Below are 26640 nucleotides of genomic sequence, written 5' to 3'. Positions count from 1 at the left end.
TAAGATGGAAGAGGTCAGGAATCTGAGACTGAGTGGAGAGGAAGGGAGGAGTTGGAGGGGAAAGGATGTGAAATGATATAAAAACAATATACTCATTTAAAAAGGTCCAAAAAAAATTTTTGTTGTTTTTTCAAGACAAGGTTTCTCTGTGTAGCCCCAGCTGTACAGGAATTTGATCTGTAGACCAAGTTGGACTCAAAACCAGAGATACTCCTGCCTCTGCCTCCAGAGTGCTGGGATTAAAGGCATGACTCCCCCAATTCAACATTTTTTAAATTAAAAAAAATCACTGAGTAAATTTTGCCTTGGGATTAGGAGAGATGTTTCAACAATTTCTAAAATGACTATAATAGACTTCTAACACTTTGCAATCTTCTAACATTCACAATTATAAAATCAAAGAAATGACCAACTCTAAAAACATTCACAGTGCTCTATATCCTACAGAATCAAATATTTAGCCAAGGATTAATTGTTTTGTAAAGTAAACAAAGCAACCCACCTTCATCTTTCATAAATTTTTAAAATTGTATGTCTGTCAAAGTATTGTCTTATGGCTTATTAGCAGTAAATGTTTGATTTGTTTGCCTATTTTAGATATTTACACTCTGGGTTCTATGAAAATTTCTCATGTGAATAGGGATCAGAAGTAGAAAAGGTTTAAGGAGCTCTGCTCAGGAGGAGCCTGCTTCCGTACGGTGTTCTGAAGTACGCCTTGTGCTTTGTAGCATGTGCTAAACAATCAGAAAGTATTTGATGACAGCAGTTTATGGACCAAATGGCAAGAACTCAAAGCTTAGTAATCCAAAGGGTCGTGCCTCACTTTCCCCATCTAATATCTTTCCCCTTCCAGTCCCACAAAAGCTCCCCTGAGGCTTCAGGTTGAGGCTTAAACCTAGTCTTTGTTAGTAGACAAATCACCATTGTATTATAATTTTCTATTTCTTCGTTTCCACCCCAAGAGGTGAGGTCGGAACACAGACCTTACCTAGACTATACCGTGAGTGCATCATCTCCCTCACCCTACCACCAACGCCCAGTGCAGCATCTGCCCATGTGTGTGGTCAGTAGGGCAGCCAGAGAGTCTCTCACAATGGGAGCAAATCAGTACTGGCCTTTTTGCGTTCCTGAGTGGATGCAGCCTAATCCCTCACATTACTCTTTATTTGTTCCTTTCTTCCTTTACCTGGCCATCTCTGCCCTTTCTACTTTTTTCCAGGATGATTTCACTCCCATATTCATTTGGATCCAGATTTGTTGGATTCTGCAATGACAGCGTGCCTGGGAGGATGAGAATAAAGCTTGTCAGAACAGACAAGTATGTTGGATGATAAGCTGCCTGCAGAATGGGTAGGAAGAGAGAGGAAAAGAAAGCAGCGGTAGCTCGCCGCTGATGAATAGTAGCAACCAGTAAAAATGTTGTAAAATGTCAGGACACCCAACATAAAGGGCATATAAGACATCACAAAGATGTCTCCATGTCTGTAGAGATTACCTCGCCACAACTTAAATCCTTGGATCTCAAGTCTCTTACATAAAATTTAGTAATATTTGTTTACAAGCTACATGTTCCTCACTTCTAGGTTACAATGTCAAATGCTATGTAGATAGTTGTTTTGTTTCATTTTTTTAGGGATAATTGCAGGAAAAGAATTCTGTATACTCTCAGTACAAACGTAAGCACAGTGAGACTGACTACACAGTGCACAAATGTGACAAAGGGAAACAAACAATCTTTTTTCTGCTTCCTTGGTCAAATCCACGAATTGGGGCTAGTGGGTGTGGTGGGAAGCCTGCATTTGCTTTTATGGCCCTTCTCCCCTTTCCTTGGACACCCAGTAAGCATTCAGGGGCCACTAAAATGATACAACTAAGTGAAATTTCCAACAGCTTTTTCTGGTAGAGATGCATAAATACTTGGGGAGCAAAGAAATTTTGTGGGTTTTTTTAGGGGCAGACGGGAAAGACAGATCTTTCTTGTACACCTTTCTTGTCAGTCTTTGTATCTTCATAATCTTTTTAGACACAATTCTTCCTTTTATAAAATAGTACCATTTTACAAGAAAATCAGAAGGTAATTAAAAAAAAAACAGCACCCAAGGAATGAAAACTACTGTGAACTTTTGTGAATTGGTGGACACGGGGAGCATGTTTTCCTCAAGAGCAGGATTTCAACAGATGGTTAAGACTTAGTATAAACGCTTTTACAGTACTGAGCCTAAAAAACGTAACATGTTCTATGCTCTATGGGACTAGTGCATTATGGCCCTGGATCTATAGTTGGGGAATTTCGAGAAAGTCCCAGATTTCACTTTGGGGGTCTCTATTTCTCCGCTGTGAAATATAAGTAGAACAGAAATACCAGTTAGGTTTCGAAGTGACCTGACTTCCTAGCCAGCACTAGCATTCTAGGGTTTCCCCTCAAACTGTGGGATCACAGAGTTGGGTAAAGGGCAAAAAGAGGGTTCTGTAATCCAGTATATGGACCCTAGGTAGATCTCCTGAATATCTCCTTGCTGAGCGACGAGCTTGCCACCACCCTAGATGTCCTCTTACAGTTGTGTCCTCTGCTTCAACCTAGGAGGCTGTGGGTGTTCCTCTGCTGGCTCCTGCGGCTTTGCGTACTTTGTGTCTGTGTCTAGAGTTTGAGTAGTCAACAGACCAAAGGCTCAGCCTCCACCCCCAGGTGCGCAGAGGGGAGGACCCCAGGCGTCTAGGGTCTGAGGGCGGGTGAAGTGCGGTGACTGCCCTCTCCAGGAGTCAGTCCTGTGCAGGCTGCGATCGGGTGCAGCACGGTCCTCCAGGCCCTCCTGTCTCTCAGAGGTGGCCTGGGGGCGGATTGACGTGGCGGCGCCCGTCCAGGCCAGGGTGCGGATTCCCGAGGCCAGGGGAGGTGGTGTGAAGAGGGAGGAGAAGAAGGAGGAGCGCGTGGAACCGAAGAAGGCAGGCAGAGGAGGAGCCGCCCGAGGGGACGCAGGGCGGGCAGAGTTGCTGAGAGGGGAGGTGGAGCTCGAGAGGGAAATGGAGGAGGAGCTGCGAGGGAGAGGGAGAGAAGGGAGAGGCGGAGCAAGGGGCGGGGGCGGGGGAAGCCTAGGCCTGGGGCAGAGGAGGAGCCTGGGAGGGAGAGTGAAAGAAGAGCATCAAGTAGGGGCGGGGCTAGCCTTGACGGGGCGTGGCGTGGGAACACCCCGCCCTCCCGACCCGGCTCTGTGGAGCGAAGATGGCCGGGCCGGCCTGTGGAGTGGAGGAGCCGCTGCTATCGGTGGCCGCGGCCCCGGTTTTGGGACTGTGACTTCGCGCGTGGCAGCGACCTGGGCCATCGCAGAGGAGAGGACAGCGCAGCTAGCGGCTCACGAAGCCTGTCGGGTGCCGGTGCGCGGGCGCCCAGTGGAGGATGCGCCGGGTGCGGCGGGCGGCTCCCCGCAGCCGCCCCCGCGCCCCGGTCGCCCAGCCTTAGTGCTGGCGGAGGAGGCGGCGCGCGCGGGGCGGCCGGGCGGCGGCGGGGCCCGAGCCGTCATGCCTTGGTTGAGCGGCGGCCGGCGGCGACGGCGGGGACAGTCGCGGGAGGCCCAGCGAGAGCCACCGCCTCCTGCTCAGCCCCAACGGGAGCCGCCACCGCCAGCGCCCCCCGTCGCGGTCCCCGCACCCTCGGTGCCCTCGGTACCGCCGCAGCCGCGGGCCCGTGAGAGCGCCGAGCTGCCGCTGCCCGCAGGCTGGGAGGAGGCGCGCGACTACGACGGCCGCGTCTTCTACATCGACCATAACACGCGCCAGACGTCATGGATTGATCCCCGCGACCGGTAAGTGGGCCAACGGGGGCTGTGGAAGTGGGCGAGGGTGACACTTCAGAGGATGTGCTGGCCATACGTCCAGCCCAGCGTGGAATAGACAGGAACGCTCTGGATGCCTCTGTCCCTGGGCCCCCAGATCAGGATAGGTGCTGAGATGGTGATCATCGGAGCGCCTCCATTCCCAAGGCTGGACCTTGTCTGTACCCCCTTAGTCCTGTCTATGGGGTTGTAACAATTCCAACCTTTGGGCCCAGAGTCAGGATGGAGTACGGGAGGCCCCTGGTGTTGAGATGGGATTTGAGCTTCTTTCTCCAGCCGCACATCCCTTCTCTCAGTACTCTGGCCCAGGATGGAAGTAACCGCTCTGGAGTCTCCAGAACGCGAAGTTCATATCGCCTTCTGGCCCCTTGTGGAGGGGTGGACACTGAATCGATTGCCTCACATTACCCGCTGTCCAGGGCCTGGGAGCTGGGCCCCTGGAATTTCCTCTCTGGAGTCTGACGGATGGCCCTCTTTTCCTTTTTCTGCGGTGTGGCCTCGCCCATCCATACCCTGGGCCTTGGGCGGCCCACCACCCCGGCTTTGGCGGAACAGGGATACCCAGCTCTTGGCAGATGCGAGATGCGCTGTCACCTTGGAACACACAAACGTGTGCGCCAGTTTTGAGAATGAGGGAATGAGTTCCCTGCCTGGAGGGCTCAGTCTGGTTTTCATCCAAAGCCTGGTGCCAGACGGGCATTAAAAAAAAAAAAAAGTATTCCCAACCCTTCTGGAGTCAGGAGAAGCTGTTCCTAAACTTTTTGGTGCTGTACTGCCTTTAAAATCAAGTGAGTTAAAATTATGTTTGAAATAGCCTTGTGTATTGTGGCCAGAATGGGATATGATTAGTCCCATATGCTTTTGGAATAAGTGAAAAACAAGAGTTGAATTTAAGTTTCCTTTTTGTGCAAGATATGCACAGGGCACAAAGTTGTCCCGTTCATGTAAATAAATCTGATCAAGTAAAAAACAGATTCTTCTAAAAGCACTGCCAGATTTTACTTAATTAATGTCATGTAATAAAGTATCTCCTCGTTCCATTGGATCAACTACTTTTGGAGAGATGTGTGTGCGCGCGCGCACGCGCGTGCGTGTGCGTGCAGGCGTGTGTGTGTGTGTGTGTGTGTGTGTGTGTGTGTGTAAATGGGAATTCTGTTGAAACCAAGTATTTCCACTGGTTATCTGATATCTTGTCCTCTCTGGAGCAAGTTCTCTCCACCCTGGCCTGGATGCCAAAAAGGAAATACTGTAGGCTTCCTAGTGATTTCAAGACTTGAAAAGGCTGCTTCCTCCCACCTACACAGGAAAGGCAGCCTGCATGGCACTGTCTTTGAAAATAAACTTTTGAGTAGGGAAACTGCTCGCTTTTTTTGAAGATTTCTATGGGTTTAGATGGAGCAAAACAAATCTAAACAATTGTGGTTCCTGAACATTCCCTCTAACCTTTGCAGACCTCTGGACACAGAAATTTACATAAATCCAATCTTAGTTTTGTGGGTTCAAAAATGCTTATTTTGAAAATCAGATGACATATAATTTTAACCAAATGTGAGAGCCACATCTGTTTGATCAAACCTTGGATGATTCTGAAATTGGTGGAACTGCTTGAAATATGATGTTCTTTTGTGTCGTATTTTTATTAAAGTCCTAAATCATTAGAACATGAGCCAATTAAATCAGTATTTAAAGCAGGGCATAGTAGCACATGTCTTTAATCTCTTGGGAGGCTGAGGCAGGAGAATCAAGAGTTCCAGGCAAGTCTGGGCTGCATAGCAAGGTTTGGCCTTGAAAAGGGGTGTTTTGCTTAGCAAACTCTAAGCCCTACTTTATGAGGATAATATAACAATTGTGGCTATTTTGCAAAAGAGATTTATAACAAAAACATAAGTGTGATCATTTTATTTTAATGGAATAGCCAGCAACATTAGTCCTACAGGAATTGTCTTCTAGGTTCTTTGTCTCTGTAGATTTTTCTTTCCACAAATCTGCTTTGCTCCTGAATAACATTTTTTGCCCCTTTCAGATATTACTTAGGTTACAGGTTTTTAAAAGTCCCCTTTCTAAGTGCTAAGTGTTGATTGAATGAACAAAAGTGGATATTTTGCATTTTTTGTAAAGTAAAAACATGTGTGTACTTTTCTGAGACATTGTTTTTATAGTGAGTGAAAATTCAGCTGGGGACAGCTTGAACTTCAGCTCCCATAATACCTTGCATGAAATATGTATGGAATGTTCAGCAAGCCACAAACATTTCAGTGGAGCCTGCTGAAGGGTGTGCTAGTCATTCTTCCTCTTTGAAAACACAAGGTTGCCAATTTTTATAGGTGACTAGGAATTCTTTAAGGTTGTAATTAACTTTTATTATATGAACAAGACTGCATATCAGAACACCATGTTTTCTCCATGTACACATCTGACAGGTTATGGATCTTGTTTCATTCAGAGGTCTAGAAAATGGTGTTTAAGAAACTTTCACCATATAGCTTCCAAACAGAAATGATAGGAGAAGCAAGGGAAAAGCAAGTTTTTTTTAAAGAAAATAAAATTATAGAGGAATAAATAAATGTGGTAGGTGAAAACTGTTGTTGACTTTCAACATTATTTCATATGTAACAAAATTCTTAATAGCATCAAGTATACTGTTGTAAGCAGAATAACCGGGGGCCAGAGAATGTAAATAAAATCTCTTCTAGAATGTTAAAGTAATTCCATTCAATGTTAAGTTTAATAACATTAGATATTTTCAGCTCAGCATATTGGTGAATTATTGTACCTCTATTTTTTTTTTTAAAGTAATAGAAAGCATGCAATTTAGGGAAACATCTTTACAGATGTGGCTACAAATGTCCATGAAAAAAAGTGTCTCTATTTTATAAACAGAATTTTTTTAGTTCTGTTGTGAACCACCCTTGTATTTGAATTCATTTTTTCATAGATTGGTACTGTTTATATGATTATCATAGTCAGCTTAATGTTGTTGTGAAATTATTTTGCTGTTTCTATGGCTTGAAGATCATCAAATAAGCCATTGTGATTTACATGTATTCTGCATATACTAAATATACATTATGCTAACCACCTGATAGAAAGTTCTTCCTTCCTTCCTCTTTTATTTATTTATTTATTTATTTATTTATTTATTGAGACAAAGTTTTTCAGTGTAACATCCCTAGCTGTCCTGGAACTCACTCTGTACTGTAGACCAGGCTGATCTCCAACTCACAGAGATCTGTCTGCCTCACCTCTACCTCCCCAATGCTGGGATCAAAGGGATACACCACCACCACCTGGCTACTAGAAAGTTCTTTCTTTCTTTTTTCATTTTTTTTTCTTTTTGTTAGTTTTTCAAGGCAGGGTTTCTCTGTGTAACAGCCCTAGCTGTCCTGGGACTAGCTCTTGTAGACCAGACTGAACTCATAGAGATTTACCTACCTCTGCCTCCCTAGAGCTGGGATTAAAAGTGTGGGCCACCACCATCCAGCTCAGAAAGTTATTTCTTATAGAAAATAATTATAAATCTTAGACTTAGAAAATATAGTATAAGGGTTATTTTTTGATTTAAAAAAAAAACAATTTAGTGCCTTTAACAGTTGTGTGTGTGTGTACTTCCTGCATAATTCTCTTGAATTACACTGTTCAAGGATTCAATTGTTGAAACTGGCCATTCTGTTTCTTGTAGCCTAGTCGTAGTTTTACATTACTGGAAATGAAGAACGGTGGGCAAAATCACATTTGAGGGCCACAAGACAGTTTAGTGGTTAAAGGTGCCTAATGCCAAGCCTGATGACCTCAACTACATCCCTAGGACTCAGAAAGAACTGACTCCCCAAAGTTGTTCTCTGACCTCCACATGCACACTTTGGCACGTTCCCCTATCCAAAGTAAAAATAAAACACTGTGAAATCATATTTGCGATCAGAGCTAAGTGTAAATAATGGTTGACTGCTACAATTATGTCATGGTATGAGAGTTGAGGGCCATTTGTTAACTAGATGGGGTTTGACCTGGTGCCACATGTAAAAATTTTGTGATTTATTAAAAGTCCCTTGAGCAGGCTGCTGCAGCTTCTTCTTCTTCTTCTTCTTCTTCTTCTTCTTCTTCTTCTTCTTCTTCTTCTTCTTCTTCTTCTTCTTCTTCTTCTTCTTCTTCTTCTTCTTCTGCACAGGAAAAGGACACACAAAATTTATTATATGCTCAAGACATGGGAGTATTTGACTCCAACCTTTTGCCTTAAGGAGAAAACAATCTTGGTTCTGGTATTTGCTAAGTTGGAGCCTTCTATAACAGAGCCAGATAACATTGCTACCTTCTTGGAACTACTATTCAGTATTAATTAATAGGAGCTTGACTATATTTACCTCACAGAGTCTGTTTCTGGGTTATGTGAACTGTCTAAGTTGAGCTTTCCGATAAACAACTTAATGATTTTTCCATTTTTCATTCTTTAAGATTATAGATAGTGTTTGTATGAACATGGGGGAGTTTCTGGCTTTAAAAGCCATCAGGGGTCAGCCCCTGGAAAGAATCTTCCTTTTGTATCCATTTAGATGTCAACTACCACTTTTCAATCTAATATCTTTCTTTTTCTTCCCTTCTCTTTTTTTTTCTCCAAGAAAAGTAAATGGAAAAGTCATTGATTTCCAAAAATAGCTCTCGGATGTTTAGAAGTCTCCAAGTTTCCTTCTCTTTCCTTTCACTCTGATTTGGGAAGTGGAAATAATGTGTATCACAGTCTCTGTTAGGTTCACTTCAGGAAACTGTGGGTCAAGTGACATGACAGGGTCACCTGGTAAGCCTGAGATAGGCCTTTTGGCTTCTTGCCCAGGGCCTTCTGCTGATGTTGTCTGCCTTTGCAAAACAAAAAAAATCTGATGGAATATAAGTAAAGTTAAATTCTGTAGAAATCATCTAAATCTAATAAAACAAGGAAATATTTATGAAGATTATTAACTTCTCTCATGCTGGGACTTTACATGGAGACAGAACAAGGGTTTTTTGGGGGTGGGGAGGGAGAAAGCAACAAACATATAAAGCAAACAAAAGTTATAAATGTCACGGGAAATGCCATGATTAATTCAATTCCTTAGGTTTTAAATAACTTCCAAGAAAAGAACGTAGAGTTCTCTCTCTCTTTTTTAACTTACACTACTATTTATCTTATATATTTTCTTGAGAATTTTATAGATGTATATAATGTGTTTTGACCAGCTCTTTTGGTTTCTTTCCTTCTAATTCCTCTCACTTTTCTCTTACAATTTCATCTGTTCTCTCCCTTTTTAAACTCACTGAATCTACTTAGTGCTGCTTGTATTTACATAGGTATAGGATCATCATCTCCTGTGGTAGTCTTTCAGGAATTTTTATCTTTGGAGAAAACCTATTTTTTCTACAGCCACCAGTTTCCATCTTGGGTGGGACTTCATGAGGCCCTTCCTTATCCATGCCAAGATTTTAGCTAGCCTGATTTTGTGCAGGCCTTCCACAGGCAGTCACAGCTGCTGTTAGTTCAGGTGTGCAATGGACCTGTGGCATTGTCATGTCTAGCAGTCTGTACCTTAACCAGTTGTGTGTGAAAGGAAGACCACTTGTTTGTCCAAGCTGCCCAGAACTGAAATAACCACACAGAAATTGTATTCATTAAAAACACTTCTTGGCCCATTAGCTCTAACTTCTTATTGGCTAATTGTTACATCTTAATTTAACCTATTTCTATTAATCTGTGTATTGCCACGTAGCAGTGGCTTACCAGGTAAAATTCTCAGCATCTGTCTCCAGTGGATCCATGGCACCTCTCTGACTCTGCCCTTCTTTCTCCCAGCATTCCATGTTTCATGACTGGAGGGAGAAAAGTATTTAACAGTCTCACTCTGCTAGAAGAGCTCTCTTGAACACGGACTGGTTTTTATTCTTGTTCATCAACGTCTTGGAGCAAGATATTAAAGTGCTTATAAAGCAAGATAAAGAGGAGGCCCATGAAATTTTTTCCTGGAGATGAGGAAGTGCTGAGTGTGATCCAAACAAATAAGAGAATGAACTAATATGACAGAAGTTGTATGTGAAGGCTTGGAGACTTGGGCCAGACCATTCCTAGCTGAGATTGCCACAGTTTTAGGACCAGAAAAGCTAGGAACATCTTGTTCAAACTCCTCTCTTCACACGTGAGAGCCCAGCTAAGTAGTGTTTTCTGTCCATAGTTAGAAGGCCATGGGATCTCCTGACCCTTGACCTATTGCTTTTTCTAGCATGCAACTCATCCAGTCCACACCCATTTTAAGTATCCTATCTCTGTTCATTTATTTAACAGGGTATGTTGCATAGCTTTTCTCTCTTCAGCATTTTTCCAAGGTTCGGGACTCTAGCAAGTAATATCAGAAAGGGCCCTGCCTTTGTGAGGCAAATGCTGTCCTTGCTTCACTCGTCTTTTTCAATAAGCCTCATGCAGTAAGTTTCTCTCCATTAGGATTCCATGCCTTTCCCCCCAACTTCTGGAGACAGAGCTCAGGGCCTTGTCAGTGCCAGACAAACACCCTGTCATTGAGTCAAACCCCAGACCCTGGCTCTGTGGATATGGCAGACATATCATATACCTTTTATCATGTGCCAAGCATTTGCATGCATGCTTTCATCAGAAGCCGGTCATGGCTACATAAACTATAGATGGATGCATGATGAAACTGAGGTCAATGGGAAGTTGACTCAGAGACCCCTTTCTTTTTATTTATTTATTTATTTATTTATTTATTTATTTATTTATTAAAGATTTCTGCCTCCTCCCCGCCACTGCCTCCCATCCCCCCTCCCCCTCCCCCGATCAAGTCCCCCTCCCCCGATCAAGTCCCCCTCATCATCAGCCCAAAAAGCAATCAGGGTTCCCTGACCTCTAGACCTGGACAGAGACCCCTTTCTTATAGCCAGTGAGGGACCATGTATTTGACCCTCCCCTGAGTAGGCTAAATTTTATGCCCTTTGTGCTGTTCTGGACCCTCTGGTTATTTTATTTTGCATTCTTTTTTGTTTGATGTTTATTCCCCTCTGTGGTATCATGACCTCTTAAAGATAGATACATTAATGCCTCATTCCCCGTTAATAAGTTACCCTCCATGACAAGATAGAATTTGCAGATACAGTTAAGGTAAGGATTCTGTCATAGGGAGATAATCATGCCTTATCTGGGTGGATCCAGTATCACAATGGGGGCTTACTGGGGGGAGCAGGAAGATGAGGATGAAAGAGAGGTGAGGATATGACAGTGAAAGCAGAGATTGAAGTCACATGGCCAGGAATCAAGAAATGCAGGCAACCTTCAGAAACTGGAAAGGGCAAATAGGAGAATGCTTTCCTGGAACCTGCAGAAAGAGCTTCAGCCCTGTAGACACCTTGACTTTAGCAGAATGAGCTGAACCTGTGAGATAAAATAGACTTGAGTTGGTTGAAGCCCCTTGGTTTTTAGCAGTTTCTCTTGGCATCAATAGATATAACTATCTTACTCCTACGCATTGTATCCTAGGGAGAATGAAAGCAGCAGGTCAGCTTGCCGCCTTTAGTACCAGCCTCCCATTTGTCACATGACAATGAAACAGATGCTATGCATTTTCCACTATTTTCTTGCAGTTCTTCTCTAGGATCCACCTTTCTTGTGGCTCAAGTGTGAAGTTTTGTTTTTGTTGTTGTTGTATTTCGAGGCAGGGTTTCGTTGTTGCTTTGGAGCCTTCCTGGAACTTACTCTGTAGACCAGGCTAGCCTTGAACTCCCAGAGATCCGGCTGTCTCTCCCTCCCAAGTGCTGGGATTAAAGGCATGCACCACCACTGCCAGGCTGAGTGTGGAGCCTTACATCCTAAGTACTAAATCCTTTGCTGAGCTGATCAAGTAAGAATGGTGGGCAGGTTGGACATCTCACAGCAATAGAGACTATTGGAGGTTTTCTCAGGTGATGGTAGGCCTGTACTAGAGAGGAACAGTTTCATATTTCGATAAAGAACAAAAGTTACCCATAAGAATCTCAGAAACCTTGAACCAGCATATGAAACTTTGGGAATATATATTAGTTTGAATATTGCTCCATTCTGAGGGTAATCTCAACTGATAGGCATTTATGGTATATACATATACCATAGGCACAAAGGAAAATTAATGCATCCAGACTTCATTATTTGGAGCAACCTGGGGTTGTGATGGTTCCCTGTGTTGGATGTGAGTGTGTGTATGTGTGTATACCTGTGTGTGATATCTGCTGCCTAAGATGCTCCAGGCCATGAAATCCCTAGCTTCAGTGCACAGAAAAGCAGTGAGAGACTTGGTTCTGCCTTTGTTCAGGTCTGGAAGTGTAGAGCAAGCATATACATCTCAAAAGCATGCTTATGGGCCTGTGGTATCCCCAGTGTTTTTTTTTAATATTTATTTATTTATTATGTGTACAGCATTCCTTCCATATGTGCCCGCAAGCCAGAAGGGGTGCCAGGTCTCATTATAGATGGCTGTGAGCCACCATATGGTTGCTGGGAATTGAACTCAGGACCTCTGGAAGAGCAGTCAGTGTTCTTAACCACTGAGCCATCTCTCCAGCCCCTCCCCAGTGTTTTTTATCTGGAAAATGCTCTGTGTCTTTAAATGGAAGGGATTCAGGGAATGAGTGGGAAGGAGATGAGAAGAATGTTAATGCAAAGAACAAGGTGTGCAGCCAGGCTATCTGTACCACCCCCAGGTGGCTAGTTGTGCAGTGTTTGTGGGTGGACCACTGAGACAGACAGGACATCCTGAGCAGCTTCTAAGTACAAGCCTCATTCCTACCAGGTGAGAGAACTCATACCTGAAGCTTGGCCATGTAAACTTGTGATTTTTCTGCGTTTCAAAACTCTTTTTCGGAGCTGGGGAGATGACTCAGTGATTAAAAGAGCTTGCTCCTCTTCAGTGAACCTGAGTTCAGTGCCCAGCACTCACATCAGGCAGGTCACGCTGCCTGTAATTCCACCTCCAGGGATTCCAACCGTCTCTCTGACCACCAGATGTAACATACATACATAGATACATATAAATAAAATTAAAAACTAAAATAAATAAACTCTTTGTCTCCTTATGTGGAGTTGACTCAATTTCCCTTTTAATTAGTAAATCTATTGCTTAGTTTTAAAACTTTGAAATATAATTTACATACTATAAGATAATCCACTTTAAAGGGGTACAATTTAGCATCTTTGGTATGTTCATGAGGCTGTCAACCATCACCACTATCTAATTCTTGCCACCCCTCCTCATAGAAAGCACATGTTCATTAGCAGCTACTCCTTATCTTCCCTAAAGCCAGTCAACAACTAATCAGTTTTTCATGTGTATCATCTCATAGATGTCTTATGTGGTTGTCCCTGGATAATTCTTTGTAATACTCCTGTGGATCTTTTTCAAAATGAAAAGTGAGGAATCGGAAATTGGGGGTTGAAGGAACTAAGAAAAAAATCAATTTTTTTAAAATTCTTTTTTTTTAAACTCATTCATATTTTATTCTGATTTGTCTGCACAGTACCTGGCATATACACGTCCTTCATAAATGTTGAATGTAATCATGTATATGGGAACAAGTTTTACTGATTTGTAATGATCGTTTTACATTTCCTTATTTATTTGAAATTTTCTCATAAATTCTAGCATACTCAAGAGGAATTCCTCCTTACAAAGATGTCAGTGCCTCTATTTTGTTAGAATGGCCTCTTCTTATCTTGACTCAGGATGGAATCCATCTGCAGTTCTTGATAAAATTCTAGTTGCTTTTAAACACTAAGTCTCAAATGGGGAGGCTCTTATCCTCTTCCACAGGACATCTAACAGTATTTGGAGACATTTTGACTGTTACAACAGGGGGATGACATGTAGTAGGTAGAGGCCAAGGAGGGTGGTGGGTATCCTACACAAAGGGCTGCCTGCAATGCATAAGATGTCCTCATAAGGCTGATGAGAAGCCAAGGACAATGGCACTGTTTTTTTTTTTTTAATTTTTTTATTTTTTATTTTTGGCACTGGGTTTTGATCCTACTGCATGAACTGGCTTTGTGGGAGCCTAGCCTGTTTGGATTTTTTTTTTTTTTTTTTTTTTTTTTTTTTTTTTTTTTTTTTTTTTTTTTTTTTTTTTTTTTTTTTTTTTTTTTTTTTTTTTTTTTTTTTTTTTTTTTTTGGTTTTTCGAGACAGAGTTTCTCTGTGGCTTTGGAGCCTGTCCTGGAACTAGCTCTGTAGACCAGTCTGGTGATGCTCCCTTTTTAGACCTGGATGGAGGTGGAGGACCTTGGACTTCCCACAGGGCAGGGAACCCTGACTCCTCTTTGGACTGGAGAGGGAGGGGGAAAGGAATGGGGAGGAGGAGAATAGTGGGGGGGGAGAATAGTGGGGGGAGGGGAAGGGAAATGGGAGGCGGGAAGGAGGCGGAAATTTTTTCAAAAAAATAAAAAAGATGTCCTCATAACAAAAGTGATCCAGCACTAAATATTAATAGTGCCCAACAGTGAACTAAACCTGACATTTGGCATAAGAGTCTACAGTTGGTTGACACAGAATTCTGGTTGATCTTAGATATGAGGTATGGGGCAGGAATGGTTGAAGAGAAGGCCTTCTCCTCCATAAGGTGACATGGAGCTAAATAATGCCCTGTGGGGATTAAGCAGCTGTACTGCTGGCATTGTGCTAGGAAGGAGCTGGTTGTGACTGGGGAAAATGAAAGACTATCCCTTGCTAACATCCCTTGCTAAGGTGTGTGGATAGATGAATTACACCTCTGGGCTATCTACCCCCAGTACTTTTTCTCACATAAAATTATACATGTCTTCTTATCTTTTAAGTCAGTTAAACTTGAGTTTCTGGGTTTTTTTTTTTCCTGTTACTTTTCTTATTGATGTTTATTGAGCTTTATATTTTTCTCTGCTCCCCTCCCTGCTCCTCCCCTCCCCCTTTCAATCCTCCCTGCAAGGTCCCCATGCTCCCAATTTACTCAGGAGATCTTGTCTTTTTCTACTTCCCATGTAGTTTCGATCTATGTAAGTCTCTCTTAGTGTCTTCATTGTTGTCTAAGTTCTCTGGAATTATGAATTGTAGGCTGGTTTTCTTTGCTTTGTGTTTAAAATCCACTTATGAGAGAGTACATGTGATAATTGTCTTTCTGGGTCTGGGTTACCTTCCTCAAAATCCATTTTCCTGCAAAATTCAAGATGTTATTTTTTTCTGCTGTGTAGTACTCCATTGTGTAAATGTACCACATTTTTTCCTTATCCATTCTTTGGTCGAGGGACATTTAGGTTGTTTCCAGGTTCTGGCTATGACAAACAATGCTGCTGCTATGAACATAGTTGAGCACATGTCCTTGTGGCATGATTGAGCATCCTTTGGATATATACCCAAAAGTGGTATTACTGGGTCTTGAGGAAGGTTGTTTCCTAATTTTCTGAGAAATCACCACACTGACATCCAAATGGGGCTGTACCAGCTTGCATCCCCACCAGCAATGCAGAAACAAGTGTTTCCTTTTCCCCACAACCTCTCCAGCATAAGTTGTCCTCAGTGTTTTTGATCTTGGCCATTCTTACAGGTATAAGATGGAATCTCTGAGTTGTTTTCATTTGCATTTCTCTGATGACCAAGGATGTTGAACATTACCTTAAGTGTCTTTCAGCCATTTTAGATTCCTCTGTTTAGAGTTCTCTGTTTAGGACTGTACTCCATTTTCTAAAACTTGGATTGTGTGTCATTTTGATGACCAGTTTCTTGAGTTCTTTATATTGGAGAATAGACCTCTGTCTGATATGGGGGTTAATGAAGATCTTTTCCTATTCTGTAGGTTGCCATTTTGTGTTGTTGACTGTGTCCTTTGCTTTACAGAAGCTTTGCAGTTTCAGGAGGTCCCACTTATTGTTTCTCTCAGTGTCTGTGCTACTGGGGTTATATTTAGAAAGTGGTCTCCTGTGCCAATATGTTCAAGTGTACTTCCCACTTTCTCTTCTATAAGGTTCAGTGTGGCTGGCTTTATGTTGAGGTCTTTGATCCATTTGGACTTGAGTTTGGTGCATTTTCCTAGATGTTGATATCCAGTTATGCCAGCACCATTTGTTAAATATGTTTTCTTTTTTCCATTTGATATTTTTTGCTTCTTTTTCAAAAATTAGATGTTTGAAGGTGTGTGGATTAATATCCAGGTCTTCTATTCAGTTTCATTGGTCCTCCTGTCTGTTCTTATGCCAATACCAGACTGTTTTCAGTACTGTAACTCTGTAGTAGAGTTTGAAGTCAGGGATTGTGATGCCTCCAAGAGTTCTTTTGTTGTACAGGATTGTTTTGACTATCCTGGGTTTTTTGCTTTTCCATATGAAATTGAGTATTATTCTTTGAGGTCTGTGAAGGATTTTTCTGGGCATTGCATTGAATCTGTAGATTGCTTTTGGTAAGATTGCTATTTTTACTATACTAATTCTGCCTACCCAAAAGCGTGGGAGATATTTCCACTTTCTGGTGTCTTCTTCAATTTCTTTCTTGAGTTTCTGTTTTTTTCCAGCCCATAAAGGTATATTCATTTACTTTTTTTCTACCCGGTGTCACTTGTAGTTTTCATCATGGCATTTAATTTTTTTTAATTTTAATTTTTATAGTTTGATTTTCAAGCTTTCTTTGTGTAGGTCTGGCTGTCCTGGAACTAGCTCTGTATTTCAGGCTGGTCTCTGCCTCCTGAGTGCTGGAATTAAAGGTGTGTGCCACTACCGCCCAGTGTCCTCATGGCATTCCTATCGGCTGTCACTAACAATATACTGTCACTTATCTCCCTTATTTTTAACTGTTTTAGTTGCCTGTGATATTTACATTAAAGTACTCTTATTGTAATGCTCCTGTGTACCCCTTCCTTCCTTCCTTCCTTCCTTCCTTCCTTCCTTCCTTCCTTCCTTCCTTCCTTCCTTCCTTCCTTCTTCTTTTCTTTTCTTTTTTGCTTCATGTTTGCCGTAGAAGGAAGATGATGTTTTTAAATGTAGGGTTAAAATAATGCCTTTCAGCTTATTTGTTTTTAACACACTCTATTTTGGAATATTTTAGAGTTATTGAAGAGCTGTAAAATTTGTTAACTTCTAATATTATTATAGTAGCTTTGCTGAAACTGAGAAGTTAATCTTGATTCAGATTACTGATAGGCAAACTTTAGACATTTGGATTTCACCAGTATTTCTACCAATGTTTCTTTTCTATGCCAATGACTTTTTAGAACCAAACAGTCTTGCTTTGAGGCTTGCTTCATGCATTTTTGGAATCATGGAAATTGGGAAATCAGATGTGATGGGGGTGATTCTGTGTTCTGATAAAGGTGTCAGCATCTGGAAGCTTTCATATACTTTTAGGAAGATCACAGACATCTGCAAGTCAAAATGTAGCTCCTAAAATAATGGAGATTTGGTTTGAAATAGTAAAATTTCCCTCGGAATCTCTGCCACCTACCCTGTATATGCTCCTGTATTTGACCATCATAATCCTAGGTATATCACAAAAGATTCATTCCACAGTGAGTCACAGAAAACTCTACAGCCTTTCCCAATAGAGCTTGAATTAGTGGCGTATAGTCCCAAGTACAGGATGGTTTTTACATGAAAAGGGAAATTATTGGGCAAACTTCAGAAACAAGATGCTTAGTGAAACAATGAGACAAAGACACCAGATTGTATGTTCTGATTACTACTGTGTCCAGAAACTATAAATTTTTTGGTGGAAAACGGATTAGTGATGTCTGGGTCTAGAAGTGAGAAGAGATGGTGTTGGCAAAAAGGCAAGAAATATCTTACTGAATAATGTCCTAAAATTGAAATAAGTGTCATATAATTCACAAATTTACTAAAATCCTGGAATTGTACACATGATAAGAAGAGTTTATTGTATGATGGGTATAGCTAATAAAGTTTGTACAAGCAATTTTTAAGGGAAAATCTTTAAAATTCAGATAGCTACCTTGACTTTGTAGTTGGAGAGATCAGACTATGTAGATTAGACTTGGCAACCTGTTACCATGCAGAAGGATTTGGGGGCTTCTCAAAATGTCCTTACAATTGTTAGGGCAAGGTGCCAAGAAGTCGCATGTTACTATTGCTTAGGAGCTTTGCCAACTGTAAGAGGAGAACAATACTATACAACAGCCTGGTAATAATGACAGAGGCAGCTTTTTCACTCAGAGTCATTGGTCATGTGGGATGACTCACTCATATTTCTGATTGTTTTAGGAAAGTTGAAGTATTATCTGGTTATATGACAAGATTGGGATAAAAGAGAACCAATGTGACATTTAGGTCTTTAAATAACAGCATTCTGATTTTGAATGAACCTCTGAAAATTGTATTCCACACTTTTTGTGTTTTAATTAGCATTTGAACAGGTGACCAGAAGCAGGGTGGACACTACCTAACCTTACACTGTATCACTAACTGTGTGGACTGATTGATTGCAGATAAGGGACAGCCTAGATGTACTTCTGGCTCTGCTATTTGCTGTGAACTTTCTGATACTGTTTCCTCTTCTCTAAAATTTAGTGGAGATATTTATTTGCTAGGTGCTTTTGAAGATTCAGCAAGATGGTTTATACACTTAGGTCAGTGTCTACTGTATAACAAGTTCTACATTTTATTTTTTTTTGTTTATGTGTGTGGGGTATTCTCATGGATGTGTAGGTGCACATATGTATGTGGAAAGTCAAGGAACAATCTTGGGGGAGCCCTTTCTCAGGTGCTGCCAACCATTATTTATATCTATCTAAATATTTTATATCTTATATATCTGTCTACATATTTTATATCATATATCTCTACATATATATCATATATATATATGTGTGTACGATAGAGACTTTCACTGGTCTAATGTTCATCAAATGGATTAGACTGATTGACTTGTAAGCTCCAGAAATCTGTCTGATTACATGTACAAGCCACTATATATTTCTTTTTTATGTGGATTCTAGGGATTGATATCAGGCTTTCTTGTTTGCAAAGTAAGTCTTTACCAACTGAGCTATCACCCTAGCTATTTTTTTAAGAATAGAATTTGCTGCAAGGTTAAGATCTTTGGTCATATCTGCGTGCATCACATCAGTACTTTAGGTATATGCTTAGTTGTACACACAGTAGACCTTACTTTTGGGGTAAAATAAAATTTTCCAATAAAGTCTTTGCTGTTGGATCTTTGAAGGAAACTGTCAAAGAGTGTAGAGAGAGGAGGTAGAGGCGCCTTGTCCATATGCATGTCCTAGAAAATCCTTGTTCATGTGGTGCTTAATGTGCTTGGTAGGAGAAGGGGAATTTAGGTTTGGCAGGGTTAAAGAGAAGCAGTGGAAAGAAACGAAGAGTTAATTTCACTATATGCTTAGGTATTTTCCTAGCAATATGTGCCTAAAGCTGTAAAATATCTTCACCCTTAGGTTCACAAATTCCATTTAAAGTGGTGGTTCTCAGCAGGGATAATTTTTGCCTTCCAGGGGACATTTGGCAATGATGGAAGACATTTTTTGGCTGTCACAACATGGTGGTGGGTGGGGGTAGTGTGGCCTAAGGTCATATAGTAGGTTGGAAGCCAGTAACATTGCTCAGCACCCTACCAAACCCAAGATGGCCTCTCATGACAAACAATAAGCCATCTCTTGTGTTTACAAAGTTGAGACCAAGTGGTCCTACCTGTCCCTATGGACAAGTAGTCTTGATCACAAAGACAATAGTGAATATGTTAGTATTTTCTAAAGTGAAAATTCTTCTTGAGGAAGTTTGGTTGAGTGTGATACATATAGGTAGTCTTTTTGAGAAAATTATCAAGAGAAACCTCTCCGGATTCAGGCTGTGGCCTTATAGCTAATCCCTGAAGATGGTCAGAAAAGGTCCTCTCATCTGGGTAAAGAGCTTTATAGGGAGAAGAAAAAACTCACTGAGACTTAAGTGATGAACAACGAGACAGTTGGAAAGTGATATTTGTAGTATCTATTGACAGGGACTCTGGGTTTGATTCAAAATAGGCTAGGAAGCCATTCTACTTGAAAGAGTTAACATGTCACTGTTGTAGGAGACTAGGGCAGTAGCTGAGGCGTGGGGAACTAGTTAGGAGATAGTAGTTTTCCTTAGAGTCAGGCAGTGATGGATGAGGGCAAAGATGAATGTTCTCAGACATAGATGTGTGTGATTTCTTAAGACTCTGGATGCTGTGCTTTGGTCATGTGTGTAATTCACCCTTATTGAGACCTTCTCTCAGACTCCCTGTTAGCTTGGGCAACAGCATATAACGCCAAAATGGACATTCAGTCGTAACAGTTGGATCAACAGAGAGGAGCTTACTTTTCTATATTGTCTGCAACTCTGCTGCTGTTACAAGGAATTTGGTGTGAAAGAAAATGCCGGGCAGTGTATACGTTCTGTTCTTACAATTTTACTACATTTGTAAGATGTAATACATTAAAGATTGCACCGATTGAAGAGAGCCATACACTTTATGAAAGCCCATGTGTTGTAAATAATTGTGCTTAGAAAGTTATATTATTATCATCATTATTATTATTATTATTATTTAAAAGTGGTGATTATTTGCTAATTCGTAGAGTGATTAAGAACTTGAAATGACAGGGCTTGAGTCTATGGTTATCACCTCCCAAAAGTGTGTTACATTGACACTGACATTTCTTCAGCACCATGGTCTTGTTTTATTTGCTATACATACACTTATTCAAAAGGCATTTGAGATAAATCATTCTGTGATTGATCCGATCCAGGTTAACCTAAGATTGCCATCTTGTTAATCTCAGTATTAAAAGCCAAGACACCAGAAACCAATCTTCTCTCCTCCACAGCCCATAACATAAACCTCCAAAATGTCACCATGTACATGGCATATTGACAAAAATGTCAAGGATTACCAAGAATAGCTTCTTGCATTCATATGCAGTTACAAGAGAATGACAGAGTAGCTTTCGAATTCAAGTGCCACTGCAGTGGCTTCAACCAACAGTTCTTGTTTGAACAACTTCCAACATTCATCATCTCTGCCTTGGGGGTTTTAGAAATACGTCATACCTTGAATTTTAAAATATGAACACATGTACTTCTTATGCTCCTGGAGTTACTTTTTTATTTTTTATTTTTGCTTCTAGAGTTGTTAATGGAATTATTTTTGTTGTTCTATTTATCACCCATTTGCCCTTTAAAATGTAGATATCTATAATGTTTTTCATAAACTGGTGACTGATTTTTTTTTCCTGAGTCGTTGTCAGTGTCCCAGTTCATAAGCTTGTGCCAACTCAGTCAATATTTGATGTAATACAAAGTCTCCATTTCCTTCAGAAATACTTCTTCTCTCTTGTCACTTAGAGATACATAGTTCTTTCTTCTCATCTATTTAGGAATGGTTACTGACCTCTCTCTCACTGTTTGCAGGGGACCTCATCCCTTTTGTGTACCAGTGAAAATAACAACTTAAGGTTTCATTTCAGCATTCAGGGACCAGTGTTCCTTACTGTCTCATTTTTGAGTTCTAAAGCACTTGTAGATTAACCTAAAGCAGGTGGTGGGAAGCAGGAGTTAAGCTGTTTTTTTCCCCCTCTATCTTTATGTCCCATGAGATCAGTTTGGAGAAGAATCCTTGGCAAGATTGTAGCTTGGATCTTCAGGTCATCTGTCAATGGTGGGATCTTCACTGATCACTTTACAGAGGCAATGAATGTGCCTCTGTGCCTTTTATGTATTTTCTGTGGTCTTTTTAGGACTCACTGGTGTTGAGTTGCTTTTCCCTTTCATCTCAAATTAATGAAGGTAATGAAGGGACTTCATCATAATCCAAACTGCTAAAATAAATGGGAATCAGGAAATTTTCCATGAAGCAAGCCCATGACATAATGGCACCTCAAGTGTATGAGTTACTAAAATTTGTTTTGTTGAAGTTGTTTCCTAGCAATGTTTTCAAAAGTTTGTAAGAAAGAATAATATATATATATACATATATAAAATGTATACATACATACAGAGAGAGAATGAATGTGTGTTTGTGTGCATGGATATTTTCCCTACAAAATTGTGAATCTACATTAAAATGAAATTCTTCTAATAATTAGTGTCGGTTTTTTTTATGAAACTAATGTTCTTAAGTTCTTTATTCCTCTCACACCACTTGCTTTAAAAATACAGATGAAATAGAAATATAACATTTTATTCGGTGACATGCTGTCATCATCTGCAAAGTTCATGCTTGAAAAGCATGCACTCAGGTTATCAAAAAAATAAATATTAATGGTTTTAGCAAATCTTCATTTTGTGTTAGGCCACATTCATAACTGTCCTTAGTTGCATGTGACCTGTGGGCTGTGGGTTGGACATACCTGGTATTAGACCATGACTCTTTTAGTAAATAGGTTTTATATTTACTGAAACAAAGGGCCAAATCAGCATCAGAAAAGAAGATGCTAGAGAAAGGTGTCATTTATATCATGGTCAATAAAAGGACAAATGAATAAATCTAATGATTCCCTCATAGTAACTACTCCAGTGAAATTATTTAATTAAATGGTATCACATTCATAGACCTCTGATTTAACACCCAATTTCCGAAATACCTGTAAAAAGTATCCACCATGAAGACAATTGCAACATCATAAACTTGAAGTCTATTTTTATGGTGGGCCTTGCTCCTCATATTCTCTGCAGAAATCACAGTCCCAAAGTGTCTGGATAGCAGTCCTGTAGGCCTTCTGTCCAGTGACTTATATAACCACTGGTGTTTGGGGAAGCTCCTAATTGCATCCTTCTTTTTTTGTCCTGTTGATTTGGTTGTGGACGCAACTAGAGGCTGGTTAGTTCTGCAAAGGGCCCATTAATGTTTGAGCTTGTTTAGCACTTACAGCAAGTAAGCTGATTCTTGACTAGGGCTCTCTAGTTCATTTGTAATACATTCTATTTTTCTGTCTGGTTATATGAACATCCAGCATCTTTACCGGCTACTTTTAAATCCTAGCTGCAAGTACGATTAACCTGGGGGGCTGTATAATAACTATATATTTATACTTACACATGCACACATGCATGCACACACAGTCTCTTTCCAGAAGATTCTAACCAGTAGGTTCTAGGACACTACTGATATTCATTATCCCTCCTCCCACACATAAAAATATTCAGGCTAAAAATTAAAACAAAAATTAAACAACATTAATCACTAACACTTTAAACTGTATAATTCAATAACATTCAGTATGTGTACAATGTTGTGCAACTATCATCTTTATCTTGTTCCAAGACATTTTTATCAGCCTCAAAGAAAACCTTGTTCCTATTAAGTAGTTGCTCTTCATTCCTCCTAATGTCCAGCCCTAGACAACTACTAATCTGCTTCATGTATTTGTGAATTGGTCTAGTCTGCCCTTCTCATGTGACTAGAACAGAGTATGTGTCCTTTTACTTTACCACTTTTACTTAGCATAATGATTTCAAGATTCATCTGATGTAACCTATGTCAATACATCATTTGCTTTTATAGCTGAGTAATATTCCATTATATGGATAGGTCATACTTTGTTTATTCATTCATCTCTTGATGGGCACTGGGGGTATTTCCACATGGTGAATACTGCTGATATGAACATGCTTGTGTGTTTGGATATGGAACACTTGACCTTGGAAACTGTAAATGTTGGCACTTGTAAAGGAAGAACAACTGTGGAACAGCTATAAATGTCATTGTATTATTTCTTTGAAGCAGAGGTGAGAAACAGGGATCAGGATACAAGTTTGGTGTTCTACTGACCACAAAAACATTTATATTTTTATCGAGCATCTAGTTTCCTGCTCCCAACTTCTTTCATGCTCTGTCTGAGTCCCTCCCACAGGGTGAGTGTGGTGAGTGTGTTGGGCAGTGGGTTTTTTTTATTTGTTTGTTCCCCGGTAGAGCCGAATTCCTTGAGGTTACCTCCTGGCACTGAAGATCTCAAATAGCTTTTCTTCAGTGAATATTTAAGCAAATGCATAGCACTTTGCAGTCTTCATGGAGCTTTTGCTAGGGTGGGGTCCTCTAGTGCTCTCATCCTTAGCCAAGGTGACATGCCTGAGGCTTATGAGCATCATTTATCCCAAACTTACTGCACGCCTCACCTGGCAAGTGTTCTTGGTACGTGCTATTAGGCTGCCCAGACTGTTCCCCAGGAAGGCTTTCCCTTCTCTATGTTCAGCTTGCAGGGGTCATTGCACATTAAGGTACCCACCTGGGTTGACTCACAACAGTTGGCCAGATGTAATATGTTACAGAATGGTGGGGCCTGTGGTAAGAGTGAATGGATGACCCTAGTCATCATTTGCCCCTTTTTCTTCTTTAGCGACTATTACCAATGTGTACCAGCTCTTCATTTTTTAGGATTTTATTTCAGAAATGAAATCTTCTGATTTTAACTGCTAACAGCCCACTGTAACAATGGCAGAGCATCCCCAGGGACAACCCAGAAAGCCAGACAGAACAAGTCTATAGGTGGAAGTGGCCTAGGCACCTCTGGAGTCGTGTGATTCTAGCTTTTACCATCTAGCTTAAAGTGCTCATAGGTAGAGAGAAAGCAGAACTCAGAATTCATCTATAGCCCACTTGCCCCCAGGGATTGCAAGAAGGGGAGGCCATGGTGGATTCTGTGTGAACTCCTTTTACTTTTATTTTTCTGTGTACACCACCTACAATAGCTACAGCTAAATTGGGGGGGGCGGTCTTACCTCAATCCCCACCCCTGGAAACAAAGGAACAAAAAATGTAACCATTTATCAAGTAATTTCTCCCTAACAATCTTGTAAAAGTAATCCTACATTATTACAGTGTCTTGTTAAACATCCTTTAAAAGTTATTGCACTGGGGATGTATCTCAGTATGTAGAACACTTGCCTAGCGTGCCAGTACAGCATAAAACCAGATATGGTGGTAATCTCAGTACTTGTTCCATAGACAAGGCTGGTCTTGAATTCAGAGATTCTTTTGCCTCTGCCTCTGCCTCTCTCTCTGGAGTGCTGGGATTAAAGGTATACACCATCACTACCCAGCTGCACATTTTTAAACTTATACATTGTTAGCTATTTTTATAGATAGTACTATAGGCATTTGCAGCCGCAACATTCTCTGTGATGGAGAACATTCGGATATTTAGCAGCATTTGTTATCTCCACTCAGAAGATACTGGAAACACTGCCCGATCTGTTCTTATGGTAACTGAAAATAAGTCTCCAGAAATTGTCAAGTGTCCGTTGAGAAGAATAGTGGCTCCTAAGTGAAATGACTATACTGGTGTGATTAGTGAAGTGAAAGGTACCAACCGGTGTCTTAATTTTAGACCTTGACTTGTTGCTCACTGCCTCTATTTACCCCCTATTTTGCACGTCTTCTCTGAAAACTTGGGGTCTTCCATTTACCTTGTCTTCCATTACAGAATGCTTCTGGATTAGGGTCTCCAAAAGCAGGTGTTTCTTTTCTCATAATCCTGGAAGCCAGAATGCCTACATCATATTCTGGCACAGTTTGTTTCTTGTATGGACACTTTTTATTTCCTTGTGGAAATAAAGTTACTTTCTTACTGTGTCCTAACAAAACAAAGAAAGCAAGCTCTGATTTCTCTTCATCTTTTTTGAGACACTATCTCACTCTGTTGCCCAGGCTGTCTTTGAGCTCAAGATCTTATTGGTACTACCTGTAGTCTTGTCATAATCTTATAGGGACATTTGCCCTACAAGATTGGGTGCTGTGTCCTTCCTTATGAAAATATTTAATTTTTATTACCTTTTCAGAGGCACTATTTCCAAATACTGTCATTTTCCAGATTACAACTTTAATATGAACTTTATATGGTGCAATCTAGTTCATAGTATTCTGGCCTTGGCCCCTCAAAATTCATGTCCTTCTTACAATTTTTTCCCATTTTAGCAGCCCCAAAGTATAAATTCATTCCAACATTAACTCAGACATCTGATGCTCAAAGAGTCTTCTACATGGCATCTAAATCAGGTTTGCCTGAGACTTGTATGATTCATTCTGAGGCAAAATTCCATTCCAACTCTGAACCTGTAGAACCAGACAAGCTATATGCTTTCTAAATACACTGGTGGAGCAGGCATATGGTAGAGAAAAAAGCAGGAAAGGAAGGAGTGGCAGGTCCCAGACAAGTCTCAAACCTGACACAGCTAATTCCATAAAAATCTTAAGGCTGATGTCTAGGCTTTGGCTTGATGCCCCACTTTGCCTTACCCACATGACTCTGCAAAGTCCCTGACTCTGAAACCTAGAAGGAAACAGCCGGGGGGGGGGGGGCACGCTGGCAGCTTTGGTAGGCTCTGAATTGCCTTCAGGGTAGAAAAAAGAAAAGCAAAGAACTTATCAGTTTATATTCATTTTGGAGCATCTCTACAGTTACATTGTTTAGGTTCCAAGAAGTCTGACACCATTCATTTTTTTCCCGATTTCTGTATCCCATGGAGTTTAAACTGGCAATGTGTTCACAAATTTGATGCCATGTCTATTCATGGCTGTTGCTAAGATGGCTGATTAACATTGTGGGGAAATGTCTGTAGGTAATGCTTGTCCAGCATGACCTTGGCATTCTTTTCACATCATTTCTATTTCCACATTCTTCTTTTGCCCCTTTCCATCTTTAAGTCTATCCATCAATTCATCCATCCATTTTCCTTCTGTTCATTCTTACAGTCCTCATCTATTTGGGCATAGAAGACTCTGGGGTCCACATTAGGTCCTGAGGGGTAAGACTGCTTCATGATAGTGGGGACATCTGGGATCAAGACTGCATGGGCAGATGGCAAGGCAGCCTCTC

General features: G+C 40.9%; 1 protein-coding gene across 4 annotated transcripts in view; it reads left to right on the top strand.

Annotated features, from left to right (window-relative positions):
* Nucleotides 1–3184: 3184 nt before the first annotated feature.
* The window catches only part of Wwc3 (WWC family member 3), a 108370-nt gene continuing 84914 nt past the window's right edge, over nt 3185–26640 (top strand). For 2 of the 4 annotated variants that reach the window (XM_050121011.1, XM_050121012.1), the window contains exon 1: nt 3185–3800. In XM_050121011.1, the coding sequence (XP_049976968.1) occupies nt 3517–3800 (284 nt within the window). In that variant the 5' untranslated portion in view covers nt 3185–3516. The remainder of the gene's footprint in view (nt 3801–26640) is intronic. The other 2 variants (XM_050121010.1, XM_050121014.1) reach the window with 2 other exon arrangements.

This window comes from Alexandromys fortis, unplaced genomic scaffold, assembly GCF_014885135.2.
Source record: "Alexandromys fortis isolate MF-2015 unplaced genomic scaffold, M_Fortis_MF-2015_v1.1 scaffold_192, whole genome shotgun sequence".
NCBI lineage: Eukaryota > Metazoa > Chordata > Mammalia > Rodentia > Cricetidae > Alexandromys > Alexandromys fortis.
This window is presented reverse-complemented; position numbering and strand designations above follow the sequence as displayed.